Raw genomic sequence first — 15,997 nt, forward strand, 5'->3', positions numbered from 1 at the left:
CAGACACAGCTGTGAGCACAAATGATCTGTCCATGTGTACATGTCACATCCCGCTGCATCAATATCAGTTATGTGATGTTGTCGAGCCTATACACTTGTATGGAAGCCCACAGGGGTCTCAATTCAAACGATTATGTACACTTACACATCAAAATGTAATTTCAAAAGATCATTATATATTTTTTATATTATAATATATTATCCTATATTACATTATATTATATTTGAGTAATACTTAAAATGCAATAGTTTAGTTTGCATTGTCATTCGCTTATAATATAATCTGTTTTCACTGTTCACATACTTGCAATGAAGAAGGAAAAGTCGTTTATTTAATATTCAGACATTAACTGCTCCAAAGCAGACAATATTCAAATGTAAATTCAAGTTTGAAAATTAAAATAATATGTTATATAAACAATGCAGACTTATTTTCCATTCATGCAAGCATTATAACTCATATTTCAAATGACAATCTTAACACAATGAAGCAGACTAGAGTTATGCAGCTCAAACAAAAGGCTTGTGAAATATAAAAATGACTTTTCTATTCAAGAATGAATATAAAATGCTTTGGAGATATTAAGATTAACTTTAATATGAAACACTGGTTCACAGGATCCCTTTTTTTTTTTTTTTTAATAATCTGAGCATGGCCGTCAGAGTGGCAAGAACTTTAAAAGATTATCCTGGCAAAACATTTATTTTCATATATTCTTTTAGTCATGAACAAAGGAGAGAAAACAAATTAGATCAGGTTGTTTTTTTATCACCTGCCTCTTGGGGCTTACATACAGAACTATTTTGCATCTTAACACCTCAGGTGTTTGCTTTCGGTCGACTCCATGGGAAAAGGTTTGGCCACCCCAGCCTAGATCTATTCTGAATTGTGATTTTATCAGCAAATGACAGACCATACTTATTTTGCTTTGAAATTATGTTGTGAATTTAAAGAAATGGATGTTTTTATTTATTTTATTTGACCAGGAAAGGAGTCTCATTGAGATTAAAAATATCCTTTTTCCAAGGGAGTCCTGGCCAAGACAGGCAGCAGCACAGTTTGACCAGCTCCCAAAGATTCAGACAATGTTCTAAATGATTCCAAGCAAAGGAGGATTATTTCTCATCCACCTTCAGCTTGTTTTTTTTAAGTAAAAGCAATAAAATAAATTTGGGGTGGAAACAATTCGGTTCACTCTTTTGTCTGTTTTAATTTAAGCTAGTGAAGCTTTTCTAAAAAAAAAGGGGGGTTAGCTCACAAACCTGGCAACCAGCGCATCTTCATATTCTGTTCCATCACTGAAAGCGGGCCGACCATCTGCCCTTCTTTGTGTGTGAAATCCTTTATTTAGGGTATTTTGTGCATAAATGGTAATTCAGGCATGTTTAGGACAAATGTTCCTCTGTGATTAATTATTATTGGATGTTTTAATAAACCCGCACAGGCACGAGCAGTTTTTAAAGAAACAATATGCTGCTCTGCTCTGCGTTGGAGGAAAAATACCGTTAGCAGACTCACATGACTCAACACAATGACACTCAGGCTTAGAGGACCAAGGATGTTACGACTTTTATTCTTTTTAAATCAAGCTGTCAACAGAAACATGTTCATACTCTGTTGGGATTATTTCTGATGTCTTAATCCTGCAAATTCAAACTCACACTTCAGGGAAATATCAATCAGAGCAGATTAAGGTCAACACATTGCATTACATAAACTTCCTTTAGACATATGCATTATCACCATTGGTGTGCCCTTTAGCAAGCAACCCTCAATTGCTCACCTATCAGACTGAGATTGAAATTCAGCTGTGTGAGTCTGAACATTCTTGAAACCAAGATCTTTCCTCTGGATAAATAAAAGTAATAAAGGATAAATAAAGATTCAAAATTTGACATTGAGGAGATTCATCTTTGCTGGTATTAAACAACTAACACTACACACAAACCTGATAATGACACAAGTGGAGCAGACACCTGAGGAACATACATGCATTTAGAGCCCTCCTGGTACATTTTCTACATTAAACAAGGCCATAGTTAGAACCTCTCACCGTGTATGATGATGTCAGGCAGTATGAATAACTGCATCTTGTGCTTAGTTGTAAACATATGATTAAGGTTTTCAAGGAAGAGCTCTGTACATGTTGTTTGCACTCAAAAGAGCTCATGTGCCTTAATTTGAATGCATTCAAAGAGGCGCTGCCGGCTCTGATTTGTGTTTTTCCTGGGGTCGTGTTTATATTTACATAAATGCTACTGGTGCTGTCTGTAAGAATGATGTCAGCTGATGAAGGTCTGAGGACAGAAACACTGTAAATAAAATGACTACAAATGGTCGAGAATGAGTGGGACTGTTTATTTCACATTAATGTAACTAATTAATGTCTTTGCACCATCACGATACTGATATCATAAATCTGTCTGATGCCAACTTAAGTAGCTGGATGGGAAGAAAAGTGGATTGGCGCATCCCTAGCTTACCAAGTTTTTACATACACATATTTCTATAAAAACACACAACATATGATTTGCAACATTTCAAGTCCTCAGACTCTGGGCCAATCTGTTGAGCTCCTGCGACAGAGCTGTGACAGTATCCAGGATCCTCTGCTTGTCCTTCTCCTCCAACCGAGCCTCACATCTCTGAGCAAATTTATCAGGATGCCACAGCGCTTGCTGCTTCCGGAGCATTTTACGAAACAACGGCACGTCCTTTCGGTCCACACCGTGCAGCATCACATCCACCATCTCCTGGACGGTTCCTCGTGGAGCTGGCCAGGGGATGTCCTTGTAGCTCAGCTTTGCGCTGCCAGCTGACGAGCCAGCATTAAAAGTAGCAGCACACCCTTCCTCGTACTTTCGCTTCTTTCCCAGTCGAGTCTCTTCCTCTTTACGTGCTGCTCGTGCCAGATACTCTTCGTGCTCCCTCTGCAGCCTCTCATGGAGCTCTTTGTTGCTTTGTTCTTCCTTCTCCCTCTCTTGTTTGCTCTTCTTTCTTTTCCACCCAGAAGACGATGCAGCCAGTCTCTGAGCTTCGGCGTGCTTTTTATCGAAATACTCTTTTCTGATGCGATCAGCCCAGTCCCCGAAGTCTACTTCGTCGTCATCAACAGCAAGATAATCGTCCGCTGTGAAACAAACACAGCAGTGTTATTGTCAAGTAAAGAGGGTGGAAACTAAATACAAGATTAAAAGATAAGTTTAAATTTACCATCATATACTCCAAAGGTTTCATTGAATTCATCCTCGCATTCACCAAACAGCTTCTCCAGCCACTCCTTCTCAGGGTCTCTTTCAGAAGGACGGCTCATGTTTCCTGCAGTCTGTGAAGGACAGAAATTATTAAACCACATTGATATAAAAGAAAAACAAAAGCTACCTGGAAAGTGCTTAATAATAAATGGTAATAATAAAAAAAACAGCTTTACTTTTAGCTTCTTGTATGTCTTCTCAAACATAATAATGATGATTAATCTGCCCAAATTTGATCCATTAATCATTTTGTCTATAAACTGTCAGAAATTGTCCAACCCAGTTCCCCAGAGCTTGAGTTTTCACACAAGCAGCGCAAAACCCAAGATTTTCAGTTTATAATTATTCAAACTGCAGCAAATCATCACTATGAAGAAAATGTGTGTTGATTTTTTTTTTTTTTTAAATTGTTCTAGCTTGTGTTGATAATAAAGTAGCTGCACTTTTTCTGTCAATCATACAATCGATTAATCAACTACTCCTTTCAGCTCTATTATTAAAAATAGTAATAATAATAATAATAATGAGGGTTTGGGCTTGTTGACAGGCAAATGTGTGACTTAAATGACCATTAGTTACAGCCATACACTGTTTAGATACAGCCAACACATCTGACCATAACATTGTTATATAAATGTCTTTTGTCACCTCTTTCTGTCTCATCCAGTTGAGCAGGTCTTCAGGTGTGACTCCAGCACTGTTGGGAACAGTCAGAGCTTCTGGGCAGCTCGTCTTTAGAGGGACAACCAGGTCAACATACGCTGAAGGAAAAACAAAATAAAAGCCAGAATATAATACATGACTGATAACCTTTATAATTCAGCATCTTCCTCTGTCCTCTTTACCCGTTTTCCCGTGTTTAAGAGCCCTGTTAGCTGCGGTGTGTAACGCTGTGTCTCCTTTACGGTCCCTCTGGAGAACATCGGCTCCGTGTTTGAGCAGCAGCCGCAGCACGGCGTCGTCTCCCAGGCAGCAGGCCAGGTGAAGCGGGCCTCTCTCCCTCTTGCCCTGGGAGAAGTTCACATCCAGGTCCTGGTGCTTCCGCAGGTACGACTTCAGCTTCAGCAGGCTGCCCTCCTCCACGTATCTCCACACCCGCTTCTGCTTGCGAGACACCATGCGGACTAAAAACAGACAAGAATACGAGACTCACGTCGACAAACGGAGCTGGTTGTACGGGTAAAAAACGTTAGCTTTCTCGGCCTTAGCGGTTAGCATTAGCATCGGCTAACCCGGTACGTCTGCGCAATAACTCCGAAGCTAGCGGCAGCTCGGACAGGAAAGTTCCGGGCCCAGAATGGTTCCGCTGTTGTCACTAGGTGTCAGTATTGACCATCTTTCTTAATCAGCCATTAATTGATCAAGTAAACCTGTGTTACATGCCACTTTATTGACTCAACAGTACACTGTAGCTACACAGGATGCCCCAAAATGCAACTTTTTTTCCTTCCTTCTCTTTATAATGTCAAAACAGAGGCCCACTATTCATCCTATACAGAACATTGGAAGAGTTTGGCACTATAATGATGATTTTTAGACGTTCAGGACTCTGTTGCAATCCTCTACATGGGTAATTACTCAGTATTCATAAGCTGTCCCTGCTCTCTTTGGGTTTCTGTGCTTCTGCCTCCTTTAGATATGCCACCTGACAGGGAGATGTTATGTAAAGAGGTCATCTGTGTGCTTCTCTCTGTCTGTGTATATCAGGGGTTAACATTGGTTCCACTTGACCAAAGACTCTTTATTTAAAAGCTCCACTTTTGGCTAGTAGGATAGCCTCAAGGGCATCATTTTGTGTTGGGGACATTAGAGCTCAGATGAATTTTTTTTTTTTAAATGGTATTAAACATTTTAGGGCAATGTAATGGTAAGTCACTTACTTACCATTACCAGTCACAAATAAGATACAATGATCTAAGTTTGCAAACCTAAGGCTATTCCAGGTAGCTCACTAAACAGTCCACCTAATGTATTTCATTTGGATTTTACAGCATGCTGATCACATCAATTATCGAATGAACAATATATAATATATATAACATACAATTTTCCTGCACACAATGTAGGGTTTTATAGTGTTTATAGTGTACAGTTCCTGGGTTAAAATGCTCTCATTTGTTTGTTCAAATGCTTTGGTGCATAGTATGCTTCAGAAATATTTCACATAAGATCATGTTATGAAGTGATGGGGACAAAACTCTCCCCAGCTTCCCCAGTGTAAATGATACCTATGAGCAGACTGCATGGAGTTCATTTTTACTAAGAAATTCACTGAAAGGTTTTTGGGTGAAACCTGCACATCCCATTAAAAATCTCACTGGTTGTGACTCAGACTTTGGAAAATGGAAATGGAGATGCAGGGCAATCAGTGATCCTGAAGCATACTGAACAACTGCTGCATATGCAAAGTTCCCTGAAGTTACTACTGTTTCTATTTCACAACATGTACAACTTTGATGACTGTTTGTTAGGGCTGCGTGATTATTTTGACAGATATGGTGATTGTAATATGACTCATGATCAGTGGGAATTATCCTTTTTGCATCACAATTGTCATTTTCAGTGAAAAAACGATTAAAATCATGATGATGTGACATTTGTTGGGGTCTGTATAAGAAAAAACATGTTTTTCTTACATCTGGAGACACGATCTGTATGTTAGATAGTGTAGTTACGCATTTAACCTTTATCAAAAGATTGCAGCTTCTGCGATTTGGATATCACACTTCGCCATATTGCAATTGATCATATTTTTGATTAAATATGCAGCTCTACTATATGTGGTGCTGCAACAGTTACAATGGCCTTGACTGATAATATATTTGACTTGTTGAAAAATTAACTAAGAATTTGAGGATATTATATATATATATATATATATATATATATATATATATATATATATATATATATATATATATGTATATATATACATATATATATATATATATATATATATATATATATATATATATATATATATATATATATATATATATTTTTTATGCCTTACTCTCTGGAAGGAATATTGATTCAGAAATTGAGGTTACAGGTTTTTTTGTTTTTTTTTGGCCCATACTGTGTTTTGCACCACAATCCTAAGAGCACACACAGAAAGAGGGAGAGTGTGTGTGGCAGCAGATTGTTGTTACAGAGATCCTCAAGAGGTGGCTGCAAAAACAGACGACAGTTGGCAACATGTTTGCATTACTAACACAAGTCTACAAAATCTGCTCAGCCTTAAATGATCACCATCATTAGTCTAATATGTGGTAAGATTGAAGAACAATTTGACATTATCAGCTGCACCACAGACATCAATTTAAACTGTAGCTTGCAGCCTCTCTGGTTGTTGTTCTTGCGTAATTTCTTGCTTGCATGTGCAGCTATCTTTACCTGCGATGCTTAAATCCGTGCAGCTGAGCTTCTGAACTGGCTCGGTCCTGCTGCAGATGACAGAGCATCCATTTAGGGCCTGAGGGAGGGAAGGATGCACAATGGAGAGGATAGAGGAGGGAATGAAGGGACACTTTGTGCCCATGTGAAGAGGATGATCTTCTCTGAGACTCACATAACCCAAGATCCGGAGTCACCCAAAGCTTGGGCACTTCCGCTCTTTTTTGCTGTCGGAAACGACGTGTCTCCACTAACGATGAACGCCTTTGAAATGTCTGACATTTCAGGAGAGACGGAGTGAGGGCAGAGAGCGGGGCTGAAAGAGACGTCTGATTTGTCACCTCAGGTGTTTGAGTCACATGTTTGCCACTATGGATGTTTAAGCTCCTTTTCTATAGCTCTTCTTTGCCACACACTCTCCAAGTGGTTTCCATGTCCATTGTAGAAGAGTGTCTGAGGCAAGCACCTTTGTCCAGGTGGAGCATGCATCGTCGCAGAGGGCCCTAAAAGCAGGGAGATGCTTCTGAAAGACAGGATATCCCCGGTCAGGAACACCTACCTTGCCAACTCTTTGCCTTTCCTGCCTGGCCTGCTGACTCCTATCCTGTCCGTGAGGTCTGTCGTCCTCCTGGGACGTTTGCAAGGAGGAGCACTGCAGGAGCGGCCGGCAGGAAGCTGAAGGCCCTCCAAGACGCTCCAGGGGTCAGAATCTCATCCTACCACGCTATGGGTCAAGGTCCGGTCTGTTTGCCGTGCTGCTCAGCCTCCATTGTTAGGATGGAGGAGAAACGTGTGCACACTTCCTCTGTCTATTTTCTGCCTGACCTGGTTTATTGGGATCTGATTTATGACAGCTGAACATGTGTTGCTAACATACAGTAGGTCTGGCTGCAAGCCTAAATTAAAACAAACACAAAGGCGCAGGCACTTTGTCACCCATTGATATGACAATGAGTGAGTTAAGGTGGTCACACCTATAGAAACTCGGCCTTCTTACATTTCCCTTTGGTTTCTATTGGTATACATCAGATCTGGGGTTTGACCTTTATCACAGTCTGCATTGTGCTGTGCAGATCACCTCCAAAGCAAGAGAGGATTTGTGGTTTCATGCCTCTCTGTTCAGATTTTCGACAAAATAAAAAACAAATCAAACACAAATAAATATTTTTTCACATAAATTCCCTCAAGTTGCATTGGTGAAGGAACTATTCAGATCCTTAAAAGTTAAAGTTGAAATACACATTGTAAAAAATATTCCACTAACAGTAAACTTCATGCTTTCGAACTGCACATATGTAAGTATAAAAGTATTATCAGCAGAATGTAATTTGAGTATCTAAAGTGAAAAAACATGTTCTCTTAGTATTTTACTGTTTTATCTTATGTTTTTGGATTAATATAACTGTTGCATTATTGTGCATGGTGTGCATGGTACAAAAAACTAAAGCTGTCAATAAAAATGTAGTGGAGTTAAAAGTACAATATTTGTACCCGAAATGTAGTGGAGTAGCGTTTAAAGTTGAAAAAAATGGAAATACTCAAGTACCTGGAATTTGTATTTAAGTACTCGAGTAAATGTACCTAGTTACATTCCGTCACTACCCAGTTGTATCAGGTTTCCTGAGTATTAATGCGACAGCACACACGCTAATAGTTTAAATTAAACAACATGCACAGATTACTCTTACACAAAAAGGCTCCTGTGGGGTGGAAGTAACTAATTACAACTGTAATCAGCTGACTTTTTCTTTCCAAGTCCGTAATTTTACTTGTACTTAAGTATGCATTACACAATGTAATCAACTTAGTTACTTTTAAAATTATAATTGAATAGTGAGTAGAATTTAAATTCATTTGTTCAAAAAGTAACTAATACTCTGAGTAGTGTCAGATAGAATACTTTTTACTTTTACTGAAGTATTATTTTAATACCAGCAGTTTTACTTGTAGTTGAGAATATTTCAGTAACGTATTTGTTTGTAAAATCTTTCTGTAATCTGCAGTGTCGCAAAATAAGTCAAACAATGTAGAAAGAAAAGAACAGTATGTTTATATAAGAAAAAACAAAAGCAAATAACCTAACAATAAAAAATTAACAATTGCAAAACTTGCAGAAATAATGTCCTGATCATTAGGATAATCCACAGATTTCATAGTTTAATCTGTTTTTTTTTTTAATGTAAACTTGACTCTTTACCTGGTTTCAGGGGACCGTGGTAATAATGGGGACGTTTGAAACATTTAGTTCAAAACAAAGCAGATTTATGTTGTCAGAAGTTATTAAAAATGACAGGATGTATTAGGTGTTGACTTGGATGTCGACAAAATACTATTAGTGATATAATTAGTGGTATGAGTTTGTTATCTCTTGTTATCTTATGGAGCTTTGATTTTTGTTTTCAGGCAACACTGGTGCTCGTCTTTGCAGAGACAGAACTACTGTTGTTTTTGTGGAGAAATTACCAACACAATAATCTTTCACTTATATTATCAGTACAGGAAACAAAGCTATTTCTTAAAGTATTTGGATGAAGTAAAGGTTTCGTGATAATCTGTGCTTGTGAATGTTTATATATGGAAAGCTGTTGTAGATGTCTGTCATTTTTTAGAGGGGGAGAAAGAAGACTGTTTATACCCTCGGGATTCCCTGCGGCCAGGCTGGTTCCAGTGCAGACAACTTCATTTTCACACTCTGTTATTACTGAGGAATGAAAACATTTGTGTAATCATTTCTGAAAAATCATCTCAGACAAACAGCCAGCCTATAGAGCATCAAGAAAAGAGGGATTTATGCCCTCTTTTCTCTTACAGCACTTTGTTTCCAACTTTTGGCTAAGTTCATGCCATGAAATCTTCGTAACACGATCGCATTAGCTTCATAAAACTTGAAAACCAATGGAAATAATCTATCCGGATTGTGTTTCACAGCCGGGTTTGACTTTGATGCTGACAGGTGGAGGATAATGTAACAAGTCGTCTTGTAAAAAATATCTGCTGGATGGAATTTAAAAATGTACCGTGCGCTGTTTCACTAATAAAACATGTTGTTGTGCAGACGTCTGTCCAAGATTTATATCTAGCAAGAATGCCGCTTCCCCGTCTTGTATGTAAAAATGTTTTAGACTAGATTCAGAGATGTGTTAACAAAGATTGTGTCTGCGTGTCTGTGTTTGTGTCTTGACTCAGATGAGATTCAGAAGGGGGGAGACAGTGATGAAGGAGATGGAGTGAATGTCGCTGCAGCTGTTGGATTTCTTTCTCTTTCAGATTTCACCTGTCTGACATTAAAAACACAGATGATTTTTTTCCTTCAGCTTTTGTCACATTTACCTAAATGGCACACTGTACTCAACTGTAATTGTGGGTGATTTAGACTAAGCCATTCTCCATCGCAGGTATTATACAGGGACAGATAGGCGACTCCTACTACAAATCAGTAACCAAGGATTAGGCCAATCCTTCTGTCTCCTTCTGTTGCTGATTATATCCTGTAAAAAGCTCATTACAGTCAGAATGATTAATCATTGAATTTTAATTTAAAGCTCAACAACCTGTTGTGGTGTTTATTTGCTATTAAGTGCTAAAAGCATTCAGATGTCACATTTTTAATCAAGATAGACTAATAACGCTGAAAGGCTATTTTCAGATGCATTCACAGACAAAAGAATCCTGTAGTTGTTGTAATTAACCCTTTAAGACTTTAGCCAGATCTCCTGTGGTTGATCCAATTTAGAAACTTTTGTCCTCGCTGATTGTTTGTGTGAGCGAATTGTGAGAAGAGGAGGAGAAACAAACATTCCCCCCGAAAAGGGAAACAGAAGTGGAACGTGCATTTCCTGCAGACATATGCTTTGATTTCGGCCCTGCGAAACACAATGGGAGGGAGACTGGCTCCCTGCAGCAATGCACCAACAGGAAGAAGCACATTCACTGGATGGGAGAAAATACATTCCAGCAAGACGAAACAAGCTGTCACAAGTTAACAGAGTGAGACCAGAGAGAGAATTTGTGTTTTTTTCAAAGCACCTTTTTTTTAATTACAAATCATAAACATCGATTCAAAATAATGTGTATTCACAAAATGCTTCAATTCATCGACTCATTCCTTCACACACACACACACACACACACATACATACATACAGACAGACACATCCTCAAACACACACCAGCAGACTGTCAAAGCAGTCACCTTTTAATTGGGCCCTCCGCAAGCCTGGAAACATTTGTCAGCTGCCATCTGTCCGTCTGTCTGGGACTCCCAACCCCTCCTCCCCACTATCTCCGTCTCTCCTTACAACACTCTTATCAGACTCCTACACTTCTAACTGACTGACACACCCCTCAGACACACACATGTAACACTGCTGGCTGGGATGCAGATACTGCAGCCTGAGCTGGAGACGGAGGGTCGTCTGACAGAAATCACACCTCAAGTGCTTACAAATGAAAACAAGAACAGCGGGGGCAAATGCACGAGGAATACACTTGAGGGACTTGAGGACAGAGTTGAAAGCTCAATAGAAACACATGAGCATGTGGTCCCTCTTAAAATACATTCCACTTTTTCCCAAAACATCATTCAGTTCATGCTTGGTCTCTTGTGTTAAGTAGTTCAGTTTGGCTGCCCTGCAACTGAGAGCGAGGCTGGAGTTTGAGGTGGTTGGACCCCAAAAGCCTGACCGGGGTCTTCAGTAGTCCAGAGCAAAGGTGACACCCTGAAGCTGACGGCTGAGGGCAAGCACCCAGCGTTGTAAAGTTCTGATTTACCTGTATTGTTCTGCATTGTTCACCTCTTCCCCAGCATACGTCTGGGCCCTCGGCTGTCGTCACACCTTTGTGGCCAGAGACTGAGCCTCTGTCTTCTGAGAGGACAGGGAGCTGGCCGGGCTCGCATGCAAGGACTTCTTCAGGTTGAGTAGGCACAGACACTGAGATCTGAAGCGCAGGTCGAAGAAGGCGTAAAGGAAGGGGTTGAGGCAGCTGTTGACGTAGGCCAGGCAGGTGGCATACGGGTGAACCAGCAGGAGGGGACGCAGGAAGGCACAGGTGTCAGGGAACAGATCCAGGTAGGAGAGGGCGTCAGCACTCTTCACCACGTGGAAGGGCATCCAGCAGGCGGCGAACACCACTACCAGCGTGGTGATGATCTTCAGCAGCCTTCTCTTACGCTGGTCCTCTTTGCGCAGGGTGTTGAAGTGGCGGGTGACGGTGCAGCCGATGAAGCAGTAGCACACCATCATTGCCAGGAAGGGAAGGAGAAAGCCTAGCGCTGAGGAGGAGATGCTGAGACCTGCGATCCACAGGTACTCCTGCTTCTTGTTGGCCACCACCAGGCTGAAGTCCATGGCGCAGGATGTGCGGTTGCTGGTTTGGTCATATTTGGTGGTGCGGAAGATCAGAGTCGGGGCTGCCAGGAGACCAGACATCAGCCAGATGGCTGTCAGGGAGGCCTGCGTGTGGCCACGGGTACGCAGCTGGGTGCTGGACAAGGAGTGGACGATGGCCAGGTAGCGGTCGAAGCTCATGCAGGTAAGGCAGAAAACACTGGCGTACATGTTGAGCAGGACCACGTAGCTGCTGATCTTACACAGGGCCACTCCGAAGGGCCAGTGGTAGCCCATGGCTGTGTAGACGGCCCACAGAGGCAGAGTGACCACAAAGGTGAGGTCAGCCAGGGCCAGGTTGCCGATGTAGACGTCAGTAGCTCGCCTCTTCCCCTGGGCTCTCCACACGGTGAAGATGACCACCCCATTTCCAGAGAGGCCGAGGATGAAAATCAGCATGTACAGCACCGGGATGACAGAGTACGAGGGCGTCCACTCAGAATAGTCACACATGGAGGAGTTTTCTGTCTCGTCATAGTCGTAGTACTCATACGGACCCTCAGTTGGCTCCAGCTCCATTCTCTCTCTTCACTTCTTGTCCTTTTAATAAGGAAAAGAAAAATCTAGGTTTGGTGCAGATAGATCCACAGTGGTTGACAGCACTCTGCAGTCTGTTGCTACATGTGCCCACCCTTATATACCCCCCTCAGACTTGTACCCTCCCAGATCACCCCCTCCTCCCCTCCCACTGCCTTCCTCCTCTCTGCTCTGAAGAACATGCTCTCTCGCTGTGAACACGCCCACCTCTCTCCCCCCATTCATTTGATTTGTACCTCAGTGGAGTCACTTTAATACTTTTTCCTCACTTTCTAAGCACAAAATATGGGCCACAGGAATTGATATCTATGGGCAAAATGAAACTATTAATTATTTTTAATAGTAATATTACTTTTTTTTTTTCTTCCCACAGATAATAGGTCGACCCCACAGGCAACACTTTTTTTATCAACTTTAGGGAAGGAAATGGAAAATAGACATGTTTGGACCGTAGCCCATGAGTCAAGTCTGGGCATGACAAGTTTCACTAAGGACCCCATTTTAATATCAATTGAGAGTACTTCTGGCACCGGAGTACTCTGCTGAAATGCTAATAGGCTGCACTATTTACATTTCTCTGTCTGTCTTCATGCCTGAACATGCTCAAACAAGCAAAACCACAAACTAAAGACAAAATAAAGATTAGTTTAGCTTTAATGAATTGTAGACAAACAAAGCTTTGACCTCAGACCTTTTATTGAAAATATACAATAATACTACAACTGTTTTCTTTTCATTTTTATTTAAGATTAGTTTACTTAAAATAAAATAATTGTCGTATAACATTGCGGTTTCACAATACATCAATAAATACTACAAAATAAAAGATAACAAAAATATGAATATGTATTTATATACAAGTCTGGGATTTGGCTTTATTGTTATTAAAATTATACATTTAAAGCTCCTGTTAGTAAAAAAAAAAAAAAAAAAGTTGATTTTTGAGTTTAATTTCCAACTATTGACACTTTCGGATGATCAATATGTGTGTACATGTAATATATGTGTACAGTACTTCCAGCCTCCGGCTTGTCCAAAATACGTCTGCTGGACGAGATGACATACCTCCATCCTCGCCTCTCTGCATTAGTTGCCTTTCACTGTTAGAATTGATTTGAAAATGTTATTGTTAACTTTAAAGCTCTGCAGGGTCTGAGCCCCAGATATATTACTGACTTACTGGTTCCCTTTGTACCAGTATGCAACAGATCAGATCCTCAGCGGTGTTTCTCCTGTCGATTTCACCTCGTCACAAAAGGTGACTGGGATTTTGCATTTAAGGGCCCCAAGTTATGGAACTTCCTACCTGAGGATCTAAAGGCCTTTAAGACTAATATATATATACTGTAAATTAGTTTATTTGTTTTTATCACTAATGCATTTGTATACAATTTCTGCTATTAACATCACTAGTTTGCCTTTTACCTACCTCTTTCTATTCTTTTATATAAAGGTACTGTGTTACACTGCCTTCTTTTTTAATCATTACTGTTTTCTTGTTTGTAAAGCAATATACTCATCACTACTTGTATTTTTCTAGTTCTTGTGTATTTCTCTTGATTTTCACATGAGAACTATAGACAAGATACAAGTTGAGACTTTATTGATCCCTCAACGGGGGAAATTCACTTGATACAGCAGCTCAAGAGACATAAGCGGAAGGAAAAAACAGTGACTCAGTTAAACAGCATTTTTTAATATAGAAAACATCACCATAACAGGAAAGGGAAAGAACATAAATTATTTTTTCCACGTGAAATCAGACTCAACAACTGCCCCTCAGTGCTTTGCAGCCAAACATTTTCACTTTTAACAAAAAAACTGTGTCAGATTTTAGTGGAAATCACAGAGTTATCCAAAGATACATAATATTTCACACAGAATTTGGGGGGAAATGTGTAAAACAATGACGCACAGGACATCTGGAATATTTCACAATGACTGAATGATGCAAACATAGAAAAAACACGATGATGAGGAAGAAACAATAGCTGAAACAATACTTTCAGTGTGAAATTAGATGTTTTCTTCAACTTTAAAGCTGCTTAAAGATGAAACAAAAAGGGGAAAAACATTAAGAGGTTAAACAAGCAACACTCTTCCTCTCTCTTCCTCTTCTCTGGTGTCTCCTGGGTGTATTTGTCGGCCCAGGTGGGACGTCTCAGTCTTCAGACTGCTCCGTCTCTCAGCAGAGTGGCAGCAGTGGCGCCAGGGCACCGACCTTTAGACACAACTACTGTATCACTCAACATTGTTTTCCTCCACTGATCCTTTCCTCCACCCCTCCATCTCTGCCTCCTCCCCGCTCATCTCCGCCTTCCTCCGATTATGGAGACGAGGATTGATTCCCGTCTCCTCTGCCTTTACCGGTATTTACTCTCAGATAGCTGTTTGTTGTTGCCAAATTGTGATGATGCGAGCTTAATCAAACTGTTGTGATTGTGTTTGTGTGCCTCCTCCTCAGCTCTGTCCTCTCTCACTCTGCTTGATTGTGCGTCCAGCTCTTTGTCTGTCCGGCAGCACAGGAAGAGAGCGGAGTGAAGTGAATCAAAGCAAGCTTCCTATCTGTACTCTGTCGGGACTGAGGTCTGTTTATAGCTGCGTTTGCTGACAGGCATGTGAATATACGGCTAAATAAAACATCAGGCCTTGATCAAGAAATCGACACACCCACTCACTTTTCCCAAAATCCCCTACATGGAGCAGTTTTACAGAGGCAGGATAAGAAACTCAAAGTCTGAAGATGAAGATGGACTTTTGTGAATCTGATCCCAATTCTTCCTATTTTTAACCGCCACGAGTGACAAGTTCCAATCGGACCGACTCACAGAGCATCCGTCCAGCTTCACTCAACATACCAGAGTTTCCACAGCTCATCCAGCTTGTGTTTTTCCTCCTAATTGTCCACCTGTGTGTCAAATCAATTGCTGTTGTTGTTGGTGCTGTCCTCTCATGTGTGGCCTTGTGCTGTAAACCACACACCATGAAGGCACCGAGACATTCCTCCTGTTTTTTACGCTCTTATTTAACCACATCATCCATCTGTCATCCTTCATTCGACTGTCATCCATCAGCGATGAGTTGGCGAGGATGTGTACCTGATTCTCAAAATATACACAAACCAGAGAGACACGCAAAACACACACACTGCAGTGACAGTCTGTCTGCAGAGCTCCCTTTGATCCTCTATCCTGGCCTCGCATGTTTATGAGGCTAGTTTTGGTGATACTTGCAGCGCCCCAAGAGCGTGAGGTGTGTGTTCTTGTTGTTTAGGTGTGTGTGAGGGTCGGCGGGGGTCCGACAGTTGTTTGATGTGTGTGTTAAGCTGTCACAGACCACATGCACGGGCCCCCCTGCGCTGAGACAGCTGGTTCCTCCTCGAGGATGGCTCTACTCTGAGTCAGACTCTTCTGAAAATCCAT

The 15,997-nt window shown here is 40.8% G+C and overlaps 2 protein-coding genes across 2 annotated transcripts; both read right to left on the bottom strand.

The window, feature by feature from the left end:
- Positions 1-2,338: 2,338 nt before the first annotated feature.
- On the bottom strand, positions 2,339-4,505 carry nfkbil1 (nuclear factor of kappa light polypeptide gene enhancer in B-cells inhibitor-like 1). Its single transcript, XM_073477841.1, has 4 exons — positions 4,101-4,505; positions 3,904-4,016; positions 3,215-3,326; positions 2,339-3,131 (listed from the first exon to the last, which is right to left on the bottom strand). Exons 1-4 carry the CDS (start codon positions 4,372-4,374, stop codon positions 2,542-2,544), a joined length of 1,089 nt encoding a protein of 362 aa, XP_073333942.1. The 5' UTR covers positions 4,375-4,505; the 3' UTR covers positions 2,339-2,541.
- Positions 4,506-10,667: 6,162 nt separating this feature from the next.
- Positions 10,668-12,615, bottom strand: LOC141005807 (apelin receptor B-like). Its single transcript, XM_073477842.1, has one exon. It carries the CDS (start codon positions 12,555-12,557, stop codon positions 11,481-11,483), a length of 1,077 nt encoding a protein of 358 aa, XP_073333943.1. The 5' UTR covers positions 12,558-12,615; the 3' UTR covers positions 10,668-11,480.
- Positions 12,616-15,997: the final 3,382 nt, after the last annotated feature.

This window comes from Pagrus major, chromosome 12, assembly GCF_040436345.1.
Source record: "Pagrus major chromosome 12, Pma_NU_1.0".
Lineage (NCBI taxonomy): Eukaryota > Metazoa > Chordata > Actinopteri > Spariformes > Sparidae > Pagrus > Pagrus major.

Bases quoted from the DNA above. Each gene is read 5' to 3' on its own strand.
- nfkbil1 (XM_073477841.1), bottom strand. From the start codon at position 4,374: ATGGTGTCTCGCAAGCAGAAGCGGGTGTGGAGATACGTGGAGGAGGGC. The intron at 3,327-3,903 runs GTGACAAAAGAC...TGTCCTTCACAG, and splicing joins ACTGGATGAGACAGAAAGAG to ACTGCAGGAAACATGAGCCG. The intron at 3,132-3,214 runs GTAAATTTAAAC...TTTGTTTCACAG, and splicing joins AACCTTTGGAGTATATGATG to CGGACGATTATCTTGCTGTT.
- LOC141005807 (XM_073477842.1), bottom strand. From the start codon at position 12,557: ATGGAGCTGGAGCCAACTGAGGGTCCGTATGAGTACTACGACTATGAC.